At 39.3% G+C, this 17495-nt stretch overlaps 1 protein-coding gene across 1 annotated transcript in view; it reads left to right on the forward strand.

Moving 5' to 3' along the window:
* The window catches only part of EIF3B (eukaryotic translation initiation factor 3, subunit B), an 18734-nt gene extending 1743 nt beyond the window's left edge, over nt 1-16991 (forward strand). The window contains exons 2-19 of the mRNA XM_010003344.1: nt 3486-3678; nt 4918-5037; nt 5125-5182; nt 5803-5931; nt 6882-7039; nt 7934-8065; nt 8174-8240; nt 8795-8841; nt 9595-9805; nt 10263-10335; nt 10850-10972; nt 11406-11484; nt 12573-12711; nt 13488-13613; nt 14074-14151; nt 14581-14689; nt 15179-15295; nt 16414-16991. Coding sequence (XP_010001646.1) covers nt 3486-3678; nt 4918-5037; nt 5125-5182; nt 5803-5931; nt 6882-7039; nt 7934-8065; nt 8174-8240; nt 8795-8841; nt 9595-9805; nt 10263-10335; nt 10850-10972; nt 11406-11484; nt 12573-12711; nt 13488-13613; nt 14074-14151; nt 14581-14689; nt 15179-15282 — 1946 coding nt within the window. The 3' untranslated portion in view covers nt 15283-15295; nt 16414-16991. The remainder of the gene's footprint in view (nt 1-3485; nt 3679-4917; nt 5038-5124; nt 5183-5802; nt 5932-6881; nt 7040-7933; nt 8066-8173; nt 8241-8794; nt 8842-9594; nt 9806-10262; nt 10336-10849; nt 10973-11405; nt 11485-12572; nt 12712-13487; nt 13614-14073; nt 14152-14580; nt 14690-15178; nt 15296-16413) is intronic.
* The last annotated feature ends 504 nt before the right edge of the window (nt 16992-17495 follow it).

Raw genomic sequence — 17495 nt, forward strand, 5'->3', positions numbered from 1 at the left:
CCCCTGGCGGGCGGCGCCGCTCCTCTTGCCTCGGTGCCGGCCGCTCCGGCCTGGCAAGGGACTGCTCGAGATACCCAGTACACGCTTGCATCCTGTCTGTGTTTCTGAAGTGAATTTCTGGTGTCCCTGTGCACCGCACGGTATCGCCTAATTGCTGTTCTTAAAATCGCTGTTGAACCTAAAGAATCGGTCTGTGGGGCTGCCCTCCCAAAGCGGAGTCGTCAGCTTGTGTGCTTTGCATTCGCCTCCTTTAGTTAAACTCGACTACAAAACCAGAAGTCTTAACTTGTTGAGCAAATGTTTACAAACTGGATTTAATCGTTCTGGTTTTTTCCATGGATCCAGACTGGGATCCGAAAGTAAATGGTCTGAGCTGGGGAAGAGTTAGTGCTCGTGAATATGTGACGTGGGTGCTTTGTACACAAGAAAATATGGAAAAAAACTATTTATGGTAGTTGAAAATTCAGACTGAGGCCTTTTTAAAGTGGTTGGTTAGTGGCTGTCTCAAAATGACTGAGCCGTTGTGGAATTGCATTGATAATTATGGGAACACTAGTTTTTGCATACAGCAGTTAGAACTCTTTTTTTTTTTTTTCAAACCTTTCTAGATAAATCACCTTAGTTCTTGAGTAGCAAAAATACTTAATTTGACAGTACTTGTTCTAGCATCAGTGCTGGTTTAGGGTCCAATATAAGTGTATCCAACCTGTTGTGAGGCCTTGTGTGTGTCAGAACTGCAAAACTGTTCCTTAAAGCATTTGATAGTTTGTTCATCGATCAGTTGGCTATTTCAGTTGGTGTTAGAATACAGTTGATTTATGTGTCTTCTAGTGTTTCAGTCTTGTGTTAGCTTAATAAAACGTCAGAAAAATATCTTAGATTAGGAGAGTGTTTGCTGTTCTCAATTTAGTTGCCTGAGTAGCTCTTTGAACTTTTGTGGGGTTTTTTTCTTAAAGAGACTTTGGCAGAATTGTCTGCAAAGATGTAGTTGGATTCTTTTTGCCTAGTTAAGTGTTTGTGTGATACAATTTGTCTACATATCGGCTTACTACATTAATTTCTGTCCATTCAGAAACCAGGCATGTTTTCCATCCCACCTGGCTTATTTTTAAGGGGTAATTTGGTTAACTTCTCAGCTGTATGAATAATACAGTGTTAGTTGCTGAATTACAGTGTGCCGGTTCAGTCAGTCTTGTTGGTCTGGCTTTCCAGCTGTGTGTAACTTCGTGAGCTTCCTTATTCTTTTCCCCTTGTTCTGATGACTCCCCAAGGAGAAAGGCAGTCCCAGTGTCACTGAGCCAAGGCTATTTCGGTGCTTATGACAACATTACATCTTTAGGAGCAGCTCTGAGCTGGACCAGCTTTAGGTTTGGACCATTTCAGATGCATTGCTTCCAACATTTTTTTTTCCAGAATGGTGTTGGCATGGCAGAACAGCTGAGCCAAGTTCAAGGAAAAGAAGGGATGTGTCAGATAACCACCTAGATCCAATGAAGCTTCAGGTGATAGTGGTCCTTAAAATACTGCCAGCTGAAGATAGCTCTGCACCCACCACACCCCACTTTTTTTGTGGGTGGAATTAGATCTGGCTAAACCAGCTTCTTGCCCTTTGAAGATTCCTTTGTTCACAATTTTGAATTTAAGGTAGAGAGAAGGAACAATGTAGGTATTTGTCTTTAATCTGTTACCTGGTTGTGTATCAAAACTCTATTGTATTCTTCAAGCCCATGGATCTAAATATGCATTCCTTGGTTTGTTTGTAGGCCAACAAAGGCTTTTCTGAAAAGTGGCTGTGAAAAAATTACTAATAGAGCCTGAAAAATTACTCTTTTGTCTCCTTTTTTTGCTTGTAGGCTTCTGTGGAAATGTCCTTGTTTTGTACATAACAATGTTTCTGTCCAGTCTTGCAGTTTATAGTGGTTTATATAGTTTATCTTCACATAAGCTTTACAATTACTGCAGATATGCATGTATATTTTTCCTGTGTACATGCCACATGTGAAAGTGCCATTCATTTTGGCATGTTTGACCTTTTTTTTGTTAGGAGAATGTCTGTTCTGGTCTATTTAAGTGCCCAAAACTAAAAATTTCAATGAAATTGAAATAATCTGCCCACTTCTGACTGCTGTTTCTTTAGAATATGTTAATGCAGTCATGTTGAAGCTGCAGAGGCATCACTGATTGCACTGTGAAAGGGTCATTAATCTAGACAAGAATTAAAGTGTATGTTTGAAGAGGATAGCTAGGGATAGTGTGGGGTTTTATTTCTGGAAAGGTTTAAAAACAACCTGAAGTAAAAGTTTTTAGAGAGATTATTTGGACATCCTTGTTTTTAGTGCTTCTAGTTCAATCCATTGAGGATTGAATAATTTATGTAATGTTCCTGATTCTTCTTGGCTTTTACAGGTCAGTAGTTTCTGTAGTTAGTTGAGAAGTGTGTTTAAGTTTGTCCATTACCAATGGGGTCATGGAAGTGGAATAAATATCCTGATAAAATTGACTCAAATAATAGATTAAAGTTAGGTATGTCTAGAATTTTGCAGATGCCTACCACATGAAAATAATGCAATTCTTGAAGCTCCTTATTTTCTGCACAACTGAGAGGAGTACTTTGTACCTTTTGACTGCTTGTATCCAAGTGTGGTGTGCAAACCACAGCTGCAGGGGTACAGCCCTTCCCAGTGTTCTCCCCTCTGTGTATGTGAAATTTCAAATATCATAAGCAATCTCTTCCCAGTAGAAAGAAGCTTGAAGCTGATAGTGCAGGGACTGAACAAACCATCTCACCAGCAAGTACCTCTCAAGGCCTATAAGATGGTAGAGGAAAGGGGGTTGAAGAATATCCAGAGCATGAAAAGGTGTGTGCTTGTGCTCACTTGATGTGAGGTTAAGTATGGCTTTAAATGTCTTGTCTTAGACCTTCATTTTTGTGTTATAATTATAGGTTTAGACAGAGTGTGTGTTCTCAAATGTAATTATAATGATGCTAAGACCTGCAGAGCTTCCAGTATGGCATATAGTTTTGAATTATGCTAACGTGTGGGCAGGAGGTACATGTTGCATTTCTTTTCATTGAAGTCGTCTGATGAAATTTGAGCAAGGCTACTAGGCAGAGCTGGAGTAGTACATCTAGTTGTCTGCTCTGTTGGCAGTTCTGAGGACTTTGTGAGCCAGTTCCAACTCTGGAAACAAGCTAATAGTGCAAGTGTTGACTTTCTCAATGTAAGGTATTTCTTTGAGAGACTTGGAGTTTGGCATGAAACTGCATAACCATGTCTCTTAGCAAGAAGATATTGTTGGGGTATGTTGCCTTCAGTTGTTTCTCTGATAGTGTTCATTCACTGCAATGTTTCTTAAATGATTCTTGAGTAATTTTCCTGAAATTTGAAAACTTCCTCTTCTTCTGCTATTCTTTTCATCTTTCTGTCTTCCTCCTCAATGATGTAGACTGGTGCCAAAGTTTCCTGTGTGCTTCTCTTTTGCAGAATTACTTGGTGATGTACTGAAAGATCAGCCACAGGAAGCAGATGGAATTGACTCGGTCATTGTCGTGGATAATGTACCCCAGGTTGGACCAGACAGACTTGAGAAGCTGAAGAATGTCATCCACAAAATCTTTTCCAAGTTTGGTAAAATTATCAATGAATTTTATCCAGAAGCAGATGGAAAGACAAAAGGGTAAGTCATGATTACTGCTACAGGGAATAGAATTGAAAGACTGCTCTGACTTACCCTTGATTATTAGTGTCAATATTATATGACCAATTTTATGGTAACCTCATAGTCATGTTCATCATCTGCTTCTACCTTAGTCTGTACGATTCTGACATCTAGTCTCAGTGACAAACAGAAGCTCCAGAGTGTCCTGAGAAGCTTAGTAGCTCATTAAGCTACAGTGTAGTGGGGAATTAATTATGGAAACAGTTTAGCTGGGTTTGGAAGATAAATTTTTTTGTGCAGCACTAAATGAGGTTTTTGCATGATTTTCTGCTATAGCTAATAGGAAGGCAAAAGGTCCATTTTAGTTAAAACTTACTAGCAGTCAATGTACTGTTTATTGCAGAATTTGCTGTTAATATTCTGTCTCTGATTGCCAGTGCTTATGTTTACATTAGTGACTCCATCATCCTTAAGTTCAGAGAGCCCTTTCCAGGACCCTTTCCCCCTTTGTCAACTTCTGATCCCTGTTCCTGGTTAATTGCTGCTTCTGAAATTGGAAACAAAAAGCTGTCCAGAAATTACCAAGCCCAAAGGGAGAGAACGTTTTACAGAGAGAAGCCAGGCCAAAACCAGTCCGAGTGGAGTGGGGGGTTGTTGGTTCTTTGAGGTCAGCATGAGAAAATTGTCCTTTCTCCATGTGTTCGTGCCTGCCTTTGAGGCAGTGTCCAACAGTCTTCAAGATGGTGTCAATTTTAAGGCTGCTGGGCAACAAATTAGATTGTATTAGTGGCAAGAAGGAGGCTGAATGTAATGGAAAAACAAGCATGGTGCTTTGATATTCCTATGAATGAATGAGCAGCTACAGAAAAATGTACGATTTCTATAAACATCTGTCACTCAGCTGCAAAGGCCTAGGTACTTAACCTGCCTGTTAGTAGCTCTCATTGCTGTTCTGTATTCTGTGTTCTGTGCATGAACTTGCACTCATCCCTTAGTCCAGCCTGTTTACAGAAAGGCTATCAGTTTAATGCAGGTCAAGCTCACACAGCTAGAGAGTGTGTTTCTGTGACCAAAATGGAGATCAGTTACTTTTGACTCTAATTGGTTAGGGACAAGACAGGAAGTTATATTGTAGATGCTTTGTACTGAGTTCTTAGTTCATTGCTGCTGTTTCTTTTTATTTATTTATTTCTCTTTTATTATGAGCCTGTTATGTGGTCAGCGATGACTTCCTTCTGTCATTCTCCTTCATTGTAGGTACATCTTTCTGGAGTACATGTCTCCATCCCATGCAGTAGATGCTGTGAAGAATGCAGATGGATACAAACTGGATAAACAGCACACTTTCAGAGTCAACCTTTTCACAGACTTTGATAAGTGAGTGCAGCTGTTGTGTGTATCTGTAGATTTTGGAATTCAATCAGAGTATCTGCATGGCTTGTAATCAATTAATTGCTCTTTCAGGTATATGACAATCAGTGATGAATGGGAAATTCCTGAGAAACAGCCATTTAAGGATCTGGTAAGGATTTTTTAACAAAGTGGAAAGAGTATTCAGCATAATATGAAGTTAATACTTCATTGCTGGAGTGTTTTTAGGAAAATCGAAGCAATGTTACAAGTAGCAGTGAGGACCATGTGCCCCTCTCCCTTCTCATTGTCATGAAGTGACAGAAAGGAATTGGTGGTTCTGCTTAGTAGTTCCACATACAGTAAAACTTACATGCCATGATTTTGCACAAGTCATTTAAAAATAGAATTTTCAAAACATCTTATATTTTTAAATGTTTGAGGCAAACTTCTGTGTTTGTTACCACTAACTTTGTAAAAAGTCCTGTGGAGGAAGGGATGGATTTAAGGGGATAAAAAAAAACAAAACAAAAAACACCAAAAAGACCCTAAAGTTGTTTTGGGCAAGAAGTGTTAAGCATCACAAATCACCTTGAAGATGTACCTTTTTATGATCTGTAACTGGTAGTTTGAATTACTTCACTCCACTTTAAAAACTTCTCTGCAATTGTAAGACTCCAAAGATGCATGCTCTGTGCAAGACTGACTTCCATCTGCCAGGTAGATAATGATTTGGAAAGCTCATCTTAGCCTTCGACTCAGTAATGATCTTTTTGCTTCTGTTTTTCTCAGGGGAATCTGCGATACTGGTTGGAAGATCCTGATTGCAGGGATCAGTACAGTGTGATCTTTGAGTCAGGAGACCGGACCTCCATTTTTTGGAATGATATCAAGGAACCTGTTCAAATTGAGGACAGAGCAGTGAGTGTCCTGGAAGTGCTATACATTGCAGATACACTGTCAGTCTCATTTTATGACATCTCAGGTGTTTTAATTTTTTTTTTTTAAATTTCCCCCGTTTCTGAAGTACTTTTGCCTTCCTTTTGAAGAGAAGTGCTGAAATTGCATCCTTTAGAATTAGATGTAGCTACTTAGGTAAAACAAATGTGGTGTTAACTTGTTTGTGGAGTTCCCTTTTAAGTGGTCCATGATGCCTATTAGTTTCCTTCATCTGTATGTTATAGGTGATTGAGAAAGACCTGAAAGCAAAGTCAAGAGTTTGAGGAGTAGTATTTATTAGAGCTGAGTGTCTGCTTAAGTATGCTGCTTCTGATCCCTTTTTGCTGACCACAGAGGTGCTAAAGAGGAATAGCTGGTTTGGTAACAGTGTTTAAAAGGAGAGTTAGTGTGTCTCCTGCAGGCAGTTGACTTGCTGAGAACTGTTGCTACCCAGCAGCATTTTATTTAATAACCATTATGCATGACAGCAGAAATAAGTTTGCTGTGAGATGAGTAATGTTACTCATCACCATGATCACTGGCCACAGTCTGTATTGCTAGCTTGGCTGAAGATCAAGAGTTGTATTGTTGTTAAGAAATTTTAAATATTTCTGAGAAGACAACAAGTAAACCCAAGCCTGTTAGGTGGGTTTAATTGTTACTATACAAAGGTTGTCACTGTACCTGGAAAATATTCTTGGTGATCAGTAAGTTGAAAAGGTTTCAGTGGACAGTTTTCAACTTGAAGAACAAATCCTGTGCACTGTGTGTGAAATTAAACCCCACGACTAGTCCAAGGTATCACTGATTTGGGAATCTTCACTTAGTACATGGATTTGCAAATACAATGCTTCAAGCCACACATGAATTCCTCCCCTTTTAGGAATCCAGCATGAAATTAATCCTTTTTGTATACTTTTTTTTAACTGCAGCGATGGACAGAAACCTATGTGCGTTGGTCCCCAAAGGGTACCTACTTGGCTACCTTCCACCAGAGAGGCATCGCACTTTGGGGTGGAGAGAAGTTCAAGCAGATTCAAAGGTTTAGTCACCAGGGAGTGCAACTCATTGACTTCTCACCCTGTGAAAGGTATGGAGTATGACAGGGGTTTGGGCTAAGGGATCAAAAGCACGAAGCACAGGCATTCTGCCTGCTGTGCATTCAGGTCTCATGTAATTGGGATCTTCCATTCTTCTTTCCCTTTGGAATTACTGCTTTTCATGCATAAATCCTCTTAGAATGAGTGAAACTCTGCCTGACTTTTATTTGACTTCAGGAAAGATATTTAACATAATCTGGAATAATTTCCTCAAAGACATTATCCCAAAGGAGAAGATCATATTTTTATCTCTTTAGTTGGAGGGAGTATCTGTAGTGCTAGATTTCTTGTTCTCTGAAAACTTTCAGTTGAGCAGCATCCTCCAAATCTGTAGTACTGAAATTAATTTAAGTTTTCTTCAATGTTGAAAAGCTCTTTAGAGAAGACTGAAACTCTTTCAGGACCGAGATGCATCTCATTTTGCTAGTTTTCAAGTAATGTATTTGGGAACGATTGGGTTTTGTCTTTTATTGTATTAAAGAGAGGTTATTTCTCTTGAAATGGAGAAATCTACCATACCTATAGTTCAGGTTGGCTAAACTCAATGGATTTATATTTGGTTTGAAACTGATGATGTTCTCATGGCAGAACTATATTAGGCAACAGTGTATGGGGTGAGTTCCCTTCTCTTGCAGCATTGATATGGGAAGTGTTGCACATAAATCTAGAGAGTCTTTTTAGCCAGAGGAATGCCAGGGAAAGACTGGCTTGGAAACTTTCTCCCTCTTTATCATACTGTTCTTATTTTTCCCTCCTCTCCAAAAAATCCCATTAGAGAAATTGCTGTTTGAAAGTGCATTGTATTGAAATACTTGGATGAAAGCCTTCTTGGACTGATATTGTAGAAGAAGTTTCAGTAGTGAAATTTATTATTTGTTTTGTAGGTATTTAGTGACCTTCAGCCCGTTGATGGACACACAGGATGACCCTCAGGCTATTATCATCTGGGATATTCTGACTGGCCATAAGAAGAGAGGATTCCACTGTGAAAACTCAGCTCACTGGCCTATTTTTAAGTAGGTTGAGAAACAGAATTAGAATAGAGAGGACAAGTAGTCCTAGACTTCGTTTAATAAAAAGGCAGTTAATATCTAATTTCTTTTTTTTCCTTTTTATTTGCTTAGATGGAGTCATGATGGTAAATTCTTTGCTCGAATGACTTCAGATACCCTCAGCATCTATGAAACACCAGTAAGTTCCTGGTTTTTTTGCATGACATTTACTGCATTATCATGTCTCTCTTTCCTATGGTGTCTACCTTAAAGGATATATTTTAATAATGCACTCTAGAGCTGGGCTTAGAAGGGGAGAAATCCAGTTGCTCCTGTTCTTTCCTGAGTGAAAACCTGTAGCTGAGTCTGACAGTAAATTTCACACCACACTTGAAGGACTAGACAGCTCAATATACTACTTAGAGGAGCCAAAAGGATCAAGGTTATGTGATGCCTCTCAGCTCTGAGCAGCAGTTGAGTGCCAAAGTACCTAAAATGCACTATATATAGATTGCAGCCTAATGTAGTCTGGTTTGCTTTTTCATTATAATTCAGGCTGCTGTATTCATTGATTCTGCACAGCAATTTTCATTGCATTTGTAATTGTGGGATACATATGTTCATAACAAAAAGTAGCGATAAGGATCTCTGAGCTGTACACAATTTCCTAGTTTGTGCTCTAAAATTAAGAGTAGAAGGGGGTGTGTGTAAATGTGTGTTACTAATTTCCAACTTCACACCTTTCTTTTCTAGTCTATGGGTTTGTTGGACAAAAAAAGCTTGAAAATCACTGGGATAAGGTGAGTCAATTAGTTTGTAAAGATTAACTGCTCCGTTTAGTTGGAGTCTGTGTCTGGAGCTTTGTTGTGGTGAGAGGAACCTTTAGACTGTTGACTGGAACTAACAGCCTCTCTGGTGAAGTGGTCAAATTAGAGCAGCAAAAAGGAATGTAAAATTCTTCATTTATTGGTGTCCACAGCTGACAGCTCTATGCACTGAAATCCTCTTTGTGGTAGTTTAATCTCGGGTCTAAGTTGGAGTCCTGTTCCTTGTCTACAAAACCAAACTGGAGTTTGTTAGGGAGCATCTCTTAAGATGTGTGTGCTGCCTGTTGGCAAGGAATGGGTTTTGTTTTTTTAGTGTCTGCACACTAGGCACTGGTTACTGAGATTACTGGTTACTTCTCTGTAGAGCAACAAGAAAATTAAATGTAGCCAGGTACAAGTGGGTTGTCTCCAGTGTAATTTAGCAGGCTTTTTTGCTCATTGCTTTAACCAGCCTGTTTCTGAGATCCTTGGTTGTCACACTGGGTGTATAATCTCTACTCTTTAGTGAAACATACTGTTTTGATAGCATTGGTCACATAGCAGGTTTAAATGTTTTGGTATGTTATGTGTAAGGTTAATAAATTGTCCTCAGTTGCTTGTCTTTGTCTGTCTTTTACTGAGAATTTATATTTGTCCACAACATTCAGATACAACAATGAACATTGTTCCTGCTTGTTCTATCTAACTAAAAATTAAAATGGCATATTTTTAACTTTCTTTCTGTAGAGACTTCTCATGGTCTCCAGGTGGTAACATAATTGCTTTCTGGGTGCCTGAGGACAAGGACATCCCAGCAAGAGTAACCTTGATGCAGCTGCCTTCTAGACAAGAAATTCGTGTGCGGAATTTGTTCAATGTTGTAGATTGTAAACTACACTGGCAGAAGAATGGGGACTACCTGTGTGTGAAGGTAGACAGGACTCCCAAAGGCACACAGGTATGTGGATTCTGATTATACTCATAAAATTGGATTCTGTCTCCTGATTATATCCATAAAATTTGGTTCTGTCTTGTGCTGACACCTCATTTTCTTGCAGTACTGTCTTTTAATATAGACAGTGTAAATTACATGATGTCAAAGCTATTTTACACAGGTCATGGTGCACAATGTGCCATATGTTTATCTTTCTTAATTAAACTTCATAACCGACTGAAAAGAAACATGTTTTTGTGCAATTTTTCAGTTACTCTTTATCAGAACAGAAGCATTGCTAATGTGCTGGGTGATGAGGTATACTGTATTTATCTGTTCTCATTAAAGAAACAATTCTTAACTCCATCTCTCGTCCTGCATCCTGACAGACTAATTGTGTAGTTGTCTTTCTATGCCAGCAATACATTTATTTGCTATACTGCTTCTGTGCTGCATAATGAGCTGATCTTGGCCTTTACAGGGAGTAGTGACCAACTTTGAAATATTCCGAATGAGAGAGAAACAGGTGCCAGTGGATGTGGTGGAAATGAAAGGTAGTGCCAAGTATTTCCTTACTTTTGATCTTTAGCTTTTTTGAGTATGTGTTTGTGTTTTTCTTTAAAATTCCAGTCAACATGTGACATTAGGAATTAGAACATAGAAATTAGGAAGTTAACTGCTGAGAGGGAGCTACAGTATTTATGTTGCAGAGCTTTTCCTGTAAAAATGAGAAATCAAAACTTTTGTTGCTCTTCGTGCTTGTGACTAACTTGAAAAATCACAGAACTGAAAAGATGCTAGTAATAAAGATGGTAGAGCTGGTAATGTGAGTATATTCCATAGAAGAGGAGAGACATTGGAACTATTGTTTGACTGAAACACTTTCCATAAATCTCTGCATTTGCCATAACACATGTTTTAAAAGGCAGTCGGAATGGCAAAGTCTGTTAACTGGTGACTTCCCTTTCTTCAGCCTCTTGGTTTTCTTTGGTAACTGAAATCAAAGCTTTGTACTGTCTTTTGACAGAGTTTTGACCCTTCTTTTTGGTTTTGTTTGTTTATTTACAGAAAGCATCATAGCCTTTGCTTGGGAACCAAATGGAAGCAAGTTTGCTGTCTTGCATGGGGAAACTCCACGAATTTCGGTTTCCTTTTACCATGTTAAAAACAATGGGAAAATAGAACTCATAAGTAAGTGACTGAAAGCAAGCGAAGGGTGCAGATACTAAGCATTTTGCATGGCAGTGGAGGCAGTAAACTCAAAATTGTGGCTGTTTTTAGTGGGTAGTATGGCACTAGGTGCTATGCCTGACATTGTATTCCAGAAATCTACTTTTTTGGTGGCAGTTAAAACTCTTTTCTCTTTGAATCAGCCCAGGTTCTGGGATAAAAAAGGCCTACAAACCTAGATAAAATCTATTCTCAAGTTAGGTGTTGTTGTCTTTTGATACCCTTCTCTTTTTCTGTTAGCTTTGGATGTTATGGTGCTTCTTTAAGGACTGTTGTTAGGACTTGCTTGCAGAGTTCGGAAATGTTTTGCGGAATGGGTGGGGTTGGTTGCTCATAAGCTAATTGGCAGCATTGAATTGAGATCATCTTCTGAATTTGTTCTGTTTCATTCCAGAAACGTTTGACAAACAGCAGGCAAACACGATATTCTGGAGTCCTCAAGGGCAGTTTGTAGTGCTGGCTGGCCTCAGGAGGTGAGCATTGCTCAGGGTACTGAACACTGCTGTCATTTTAAGCAGGAGAAAGACTAGAGTATCTAACTCAGCAAGAAGTGTTTGGCATCTCCATGAATGTTGTGTTACTATGTAGTCCTGGCACAGCTTTGCAAAAGCAAAGAAGGAGATGCAATTTTATAATGTAGCTTAGTAGTCTAATTTTTACTTGCTATTTTTGTGACATCAAGTGAGGAATGCATTTTTCAATAGAAAAGTGGAGCTTTAGAAACACTTTTCCACTGTTTAAGTGAAAATACTGACTCTCAGCTAATCCAGTTTGCAACGTGCACGTGGCTCTTATAATGCATCTGTTGTCACAGTCTTGTGCTGCCTCCTCATGGGTGGTACCTCTTAATGACAAAGCTGTTTTGTATGAGTCTTATCAAGAAAGTTTCATATTAGAGTGATTAACCAGTTGAGTAGCATTTGCTTTTATATGCTTTCAGACAAGCTCTGCTGTTCTTAGAAATGTATTTTTTCTTTAATCTTTTCTTCACTACTTAAATATGTCTAAGCATGATTGTTAAACTTTGGCTGTAACTTGCCTATAGTATGTGACTTCGTATGTGCCTTTAGGATGTGACTTTCACTGTGACTAAAGCTGTTTTGTATGAGTCTTATCAAGAAAGTTTCATATTAGAGTGATTAACCAGTTGAGTAGCATTTGCTTTTATATGCTTTCAGACAAGCTCTGCTGTTCTTAGAAATGTATTTTTTCTTTAATCTTTTCTTCACTACTTAAATATGTCTAAGCATGATTGTTAAACTTTGGCTGTAACTTGCCTATAGTATGTGACTTCGTATGTGCCTTTAGGATGTGACTTTCACTGTGACTTCAAGAACAGAAATAAAATGAGTTAAGAGTCACTGAACATAGAAACAAATTGTAATTCTTTCCTGGGTTGTTTTTTCTTTCTACCCAGAGAGACTGATATGACCATGTTCCTTGGATGCTGTGAAGATGTATCTTTGCAGTGAGGAGTTGTAAAGGTGCAGCTGGTGAAATGCTTTTAAGAAAACAGGCTATACTGGTGTATAAAACAACCTGTCTTGTTTTGTCTTTACAGCATGAACGGTGCCTTAGCATTTGTTGATACCTCTGACTGCACCATGATGAATATTGCTGAACACTACACAGCTTCAGATGTGGAATGGGATCCTACAGGCAGATACATTGTGACTTCTGTGTCTTGGTGGAGCCACAAGGTGCTGATGCTTTCCATTTTGTTTTTATTTCTTCCAGAAGTATTGGAAAGGGCTATTGGTTAGGAAGAAAAAATGAATGTCTGTTATCCATCATATGACTTAAAACCTGCACCACAATATCAGTATTTATTTGGGCTGTGAGTTTCACTAGTTGTCCAAAATAAATTTTGGAAGGGCAGTCTAAACTGAGTGTCCTTTTTCTGAATTTTCAGTATGTCTGTAGTCAGGCACTGGAACAGGTTGCCCAGGGAGGTTGTGGCTGCCCCCTCCCTGAAGGTGTTCAAGGCCAGGTGGGATTGGGCTTGTGCAGCCTGGTCTGGTGTGAGCTGTCCCTGGTCATAGCAGGGAGGTTGAAACCTGATGATCTAAGGTCCCTTTGAACCTTCACCATTCTATTCTGTAGCCGTTTGACACTTTATCTCCTTGTGGTGCACTCAGAACAGCAGGGTTTACTGCATCTGTCGTTACTTTTGCCTGGTTCCAGCCACTGTGGTGCAATCCTCTCCTGTACAAGTATAGAATCTGAGACTTAAAAATAGGAGAGAAAGGCTGGTTTATTTTCAAATGGTTGTGAACCTCCAGAAGGCTTGCAAAGCTTCAGTGGAGCAAATATTTTGTGGAGGAGTTTGTTTTGTGCAAGGAAGACACTAACAAAAAGCACCCAGGTGCTGGTAACTGATGGTGCTGATTTCATAAAAAAGGCTTTTAAGGCAAAGTGAGGACCAGAGTCTTAACTTGTAGCTTATCTTGACTGACCTTGTGTACTGCTCTTCCAGGTGGACAATGCATATTGGTTATGGACCTTCCAAGGCCGTCTGCTTCAGAAGAACAATAAAGACAGGTTCTGTCAGCTCCTCTGGAGACCCCGACCAGCCACCTTGCTCAGTGAGGATCAGATAAAGGTAGTGTATTCCACTGACTCTGCTGACTTTGATTGGGTGTAAAGGCATACTTGGTTTATTCCCTCTTCCTGAGGGTGAGGCTTCAACTGTAACAGAACCACACAAGTGCCTTTTGCCCTGAATTTGTGAAAAGAAAATAAGAAAACCCACCAAAAAAACACACACCCCACCATATTGCCATAGGAGACCTCACTTCTGGGAATGACTGTAGGTATTAACTGGTTTTAGGCACAGAACAGAAATGGTGACCAGTAATTCTCACAGTGAAACAGTATAAAAAATAACAAAATTGAATTTAACTGTCCAGACTACACTGATTGCAAAGGGGAATTGCCTAGAAGAGAAATGTTTCTCAAAAATGCAAAACCTGCTGAGGCTTCCTGAAGGAGTTTTTCCAGAACATGATGCGTTTGATTGCCAGTCTGATATCCTAGTTGAAATAAAATTCCCTGTTTTACAGCAAATTAAGAAGGACCTGAAGAAATACTCCAAGATATTTGAGCAGAAGGATCGCCTGAGCCAGTCCAAAGCTTCAAAGGCAAGACATTTTCAGAATACCATAATATAGATTAAACTCTTGTAACCTTGTCCTTTGTTATTTGTAATGTTGATAATGTCAGTTAAATTTCTTCTATAACAAACATCTGTGTTCATTTGAATCTACATGTTTAGAGTTACTTCCAATAGGCAGTTCAGACAGATACTAGTAAACTCACAGGTTAGTCTAGAGAGTCACTGGTGGTACCTCATGGTAAAATTTTGGGGTTCTTTGTGTCTTGCTATATCAGACAGTCTTTACATTAAAAACCCTCCCCAAACCAACTGTTTGATTATGTAAGAGAAAGATCTTTTTAAGTCAGTGGAAAGTATGTTAATGAGGAAAAAAAAAATGTTTCTTGCTAACAACTGTCCCCCGTGCGGATGTAATTTATTGAGGAAGCTTAATGACCTCTTCCTGCCCCTGTAGGAGCTGGTGGAAAGGAGACGTACGATGATGGAGGAGTTCAGGAAGTACCGCAAGATGGCACAAGAGCTCTACATGGAGCAGAGGAACGAGCGCTTAGAGCTTCGAGGAGGTACCTCAGAGATTTGCTGCTGCTTACAAAACAACTACTCTGTTCTGGCGGTTCTTTCACCTCTCTCCCTCCATTCCTTTCCAGAGCTAATTCCTTGTTCTCTGCTGATCATTTATACTTTTCATCCTGACCCACAACAGATCTCTATCTTTATTTTTTGGTCACAGTAGAAAGTACAAATATTAATGGCTGCCAGAGTTTGGTATTTGTGTTCTATCTCGCCTCTTCACCCTTCAAGGCAAGCACTGGGTTGACCTTGGGATAAGACTGTGAAGAGGTTTGAGTGGTGCATTTAACCAGAAAATCCTGTGGTGGGAGACAGTAATGCTTGTTGTCATTAAATTAATGTAGTATGTCCTTGTTGTGATTTAAATCACTGAATATCTTTTATTTCACTGCTGGTTTAAGGACTGTTCATGCCAAGAGCATCAAATCTTTCCCTTGCTGCCTTGTTCGATGCACTCAGTGTTCATGTTTGCTCCATCCTAGGTGTAGACACAGATGAGCTGGACAGCAATGTCGATGACTGGGAGGAGGAGACTGTTGAATTTTTTATCAATGAAGAAATTATTACCCTTGCAGAACCAGAGTAATTAAAAAACTGTGGTAAGATCACATCCCTCTGTAGAGAGAAGCTTATTTTGTCAGCTGTTCCTATAGATTGAATAATTTGCTTGAGAAAGTTTCTTTGCAGGAGTGAATGTAATTACTCTCTGAGTTTGTTTTCTGTGGCTAGAAGGGATAAAAATAAGCTTTTTAAAAAGCATAATCACAAAGAGTTTTTTGAGCTGTACTGAGCAGAATATTGTGTATGTCCTGTCTTGCCACAATGATAAAACCCTCAACAGAGTCAGGGTCAGCCTTTTAAACACAGCGAATTGTAGATTCTTAACAGTTCTGTTTGTAGAAGGAATTGCATTTAGTACTAGATGGAAGTTTTGCCTTTTGGAATAATTGCATGTTAGCTGAAGGCTGGACAGTTTAAATACTGTACTGATGATTAGGCAGCAAGTTGACTGTGGGCTGGTACAGCTTTGAGTAGATGTTTAAGTATCCACTTGCTATGTTTTCTAGAAATGTTGGGTAGAATTCAGGTAGTAGCAGATTCTCATGTACAGGCTGTCGTGCTTGTTGCTGAGATAGTTAATCCAGGGCTTTTGCCGATTTATTTTCATGAATTAATATATATTTGTATGATGAAAACAGAGGCTACTTTCTGCCACTCTTATAGGAAATGTCCTTGAGGGAGCTTGATACTGTTGTATTGAGGAGGGAGAAAATATTTTAATAGTTTAATGAATGTCTGAAGACATTCAGACAGGACTTAAAACCTGGCATGTGTACCTACTCTCTTGTCTTTGGGGCCTCACTTAAGGGAAGACTGGAAGTATATGGCTTTTGCAGCTCTTAGGCCTCCAGATATCTAAGAGTCAAAGTAAAACATGAGCAGAGTACCCCTTTTGTACCTGTAGAAAAAAATAATAGCCTTAGTACCTTCAAATACAGTTGAATGTGGTTTATCAGTGTCCTATACATGGAGGTTGGGAGGGAGGTAAGAGGAAAGGGAGAGAAGCTGCCTAGTGTCTGCATTTCAACAAACATCAGTTCAAGAACAGATGAACAAAATGCTTTTGTAGCCTGTTTACCAGCTGGCAGCTGCAGTAAGGTTGAGCTCTTTGTATAAAGCACAGTAACGTAACTCACCTTTTTTTCCTTTTCTGCAGCACCACCATATCTTGTGCTGAAAAGAAGTTCCTTCATTTTCAGAAAGCCTACATCAACTTTGGAATTTTTAATCCATATTCTTGCACTCTGGAAGGGTGGATGCACCAGATTTTCTCCATTCTGACACATTGTAGTGCCTTTAAGTCTTGCTGCCTGCTGCAGTGAGATCCTGGGAAGGCGCTGCTTTTAAATTTTTATTCCTTTTTTCTTTCTTAGGGTTTGATTTATTTTTTTTTTCTTTTTAAATCCACTACTACCAGTATTTACCTCCCAACTCCCGTGCAGTACTTACCGACTGGCAGTTTGTGACTATTGCCAGTGAGGTGAGATTCATCAGTGCACCTCTGTCTTACACACACACAATGTTTCTGTTTCAGGACTCTTTCTATGTCCCGAGTGCATGGACAGATGTTCCTTTTGTTTGGGGAAAAGTCAATAGAACCATTTTTCGTATGATGTGTTTTAGTGTGCTGAAGCAGCACTACAGTGGGCTATATCCTCCTCCTTTCAGATTGTGAAAGGATGTCTCCCTCAAAGAGCTGAATATGGAAATAAAAGCAGACCTATACTAAAACCAGGCTGGCTATGTGTTGTTTGTAGGGAAGCTTTCCCTGAATGATGAGAGTCAAACATTCCTATAGTAGCAAGAGTGTTTGCTATATGGTTGCTTTAGATTTATTTTATCTTTTTAATTTCATTTCCTCATGGTTCTTCTGGTTTTGTGTTGTGGTTTGTTTTTTACAGTGACGATACAGCTCATTCATCTGCCAAGTGAACCTGCTCACTAGAGTGGAGTGACTAGAAAATGAGCAGATTTCTTAAACCATTTGCAAGCTGATTCCAGCCTCAGGAATTACTGGATTAATCCAAACCTTCTTAGTGAACATTGCAAACTTTCAGAGAACTGCTCTGTATACACATGCCTTATGCTCCCTGTTACAGTACCTGCTTTCATTTCTGAAGCCCTCTGTGCTCAGAGGGGAAAAGCTGGTGGAGCAACTTCCCTGTATTTGCATTGATAAGTAGAAATTATTTTCTGGATATTGTCAGAGCCGTGAAGAGGCTGCTGACCTGCTGCTTG

This window comes from Chaetura pelagica, unplaced genomic scaffold (assembly GCF_000747805.2).
Source record: "Chaetura pelagica isolate M959 unplaced genomic scaffold, ChaPel_1.0 scaffold138, whole genome shotgun sequence".
Taxonomy (NCBI): domain Eukaryota; kingdom Metazoa; phylum Chordata; class Aves; order Apodiformes; family Apodidae; genus Chaetura; species Chaetura pelagica.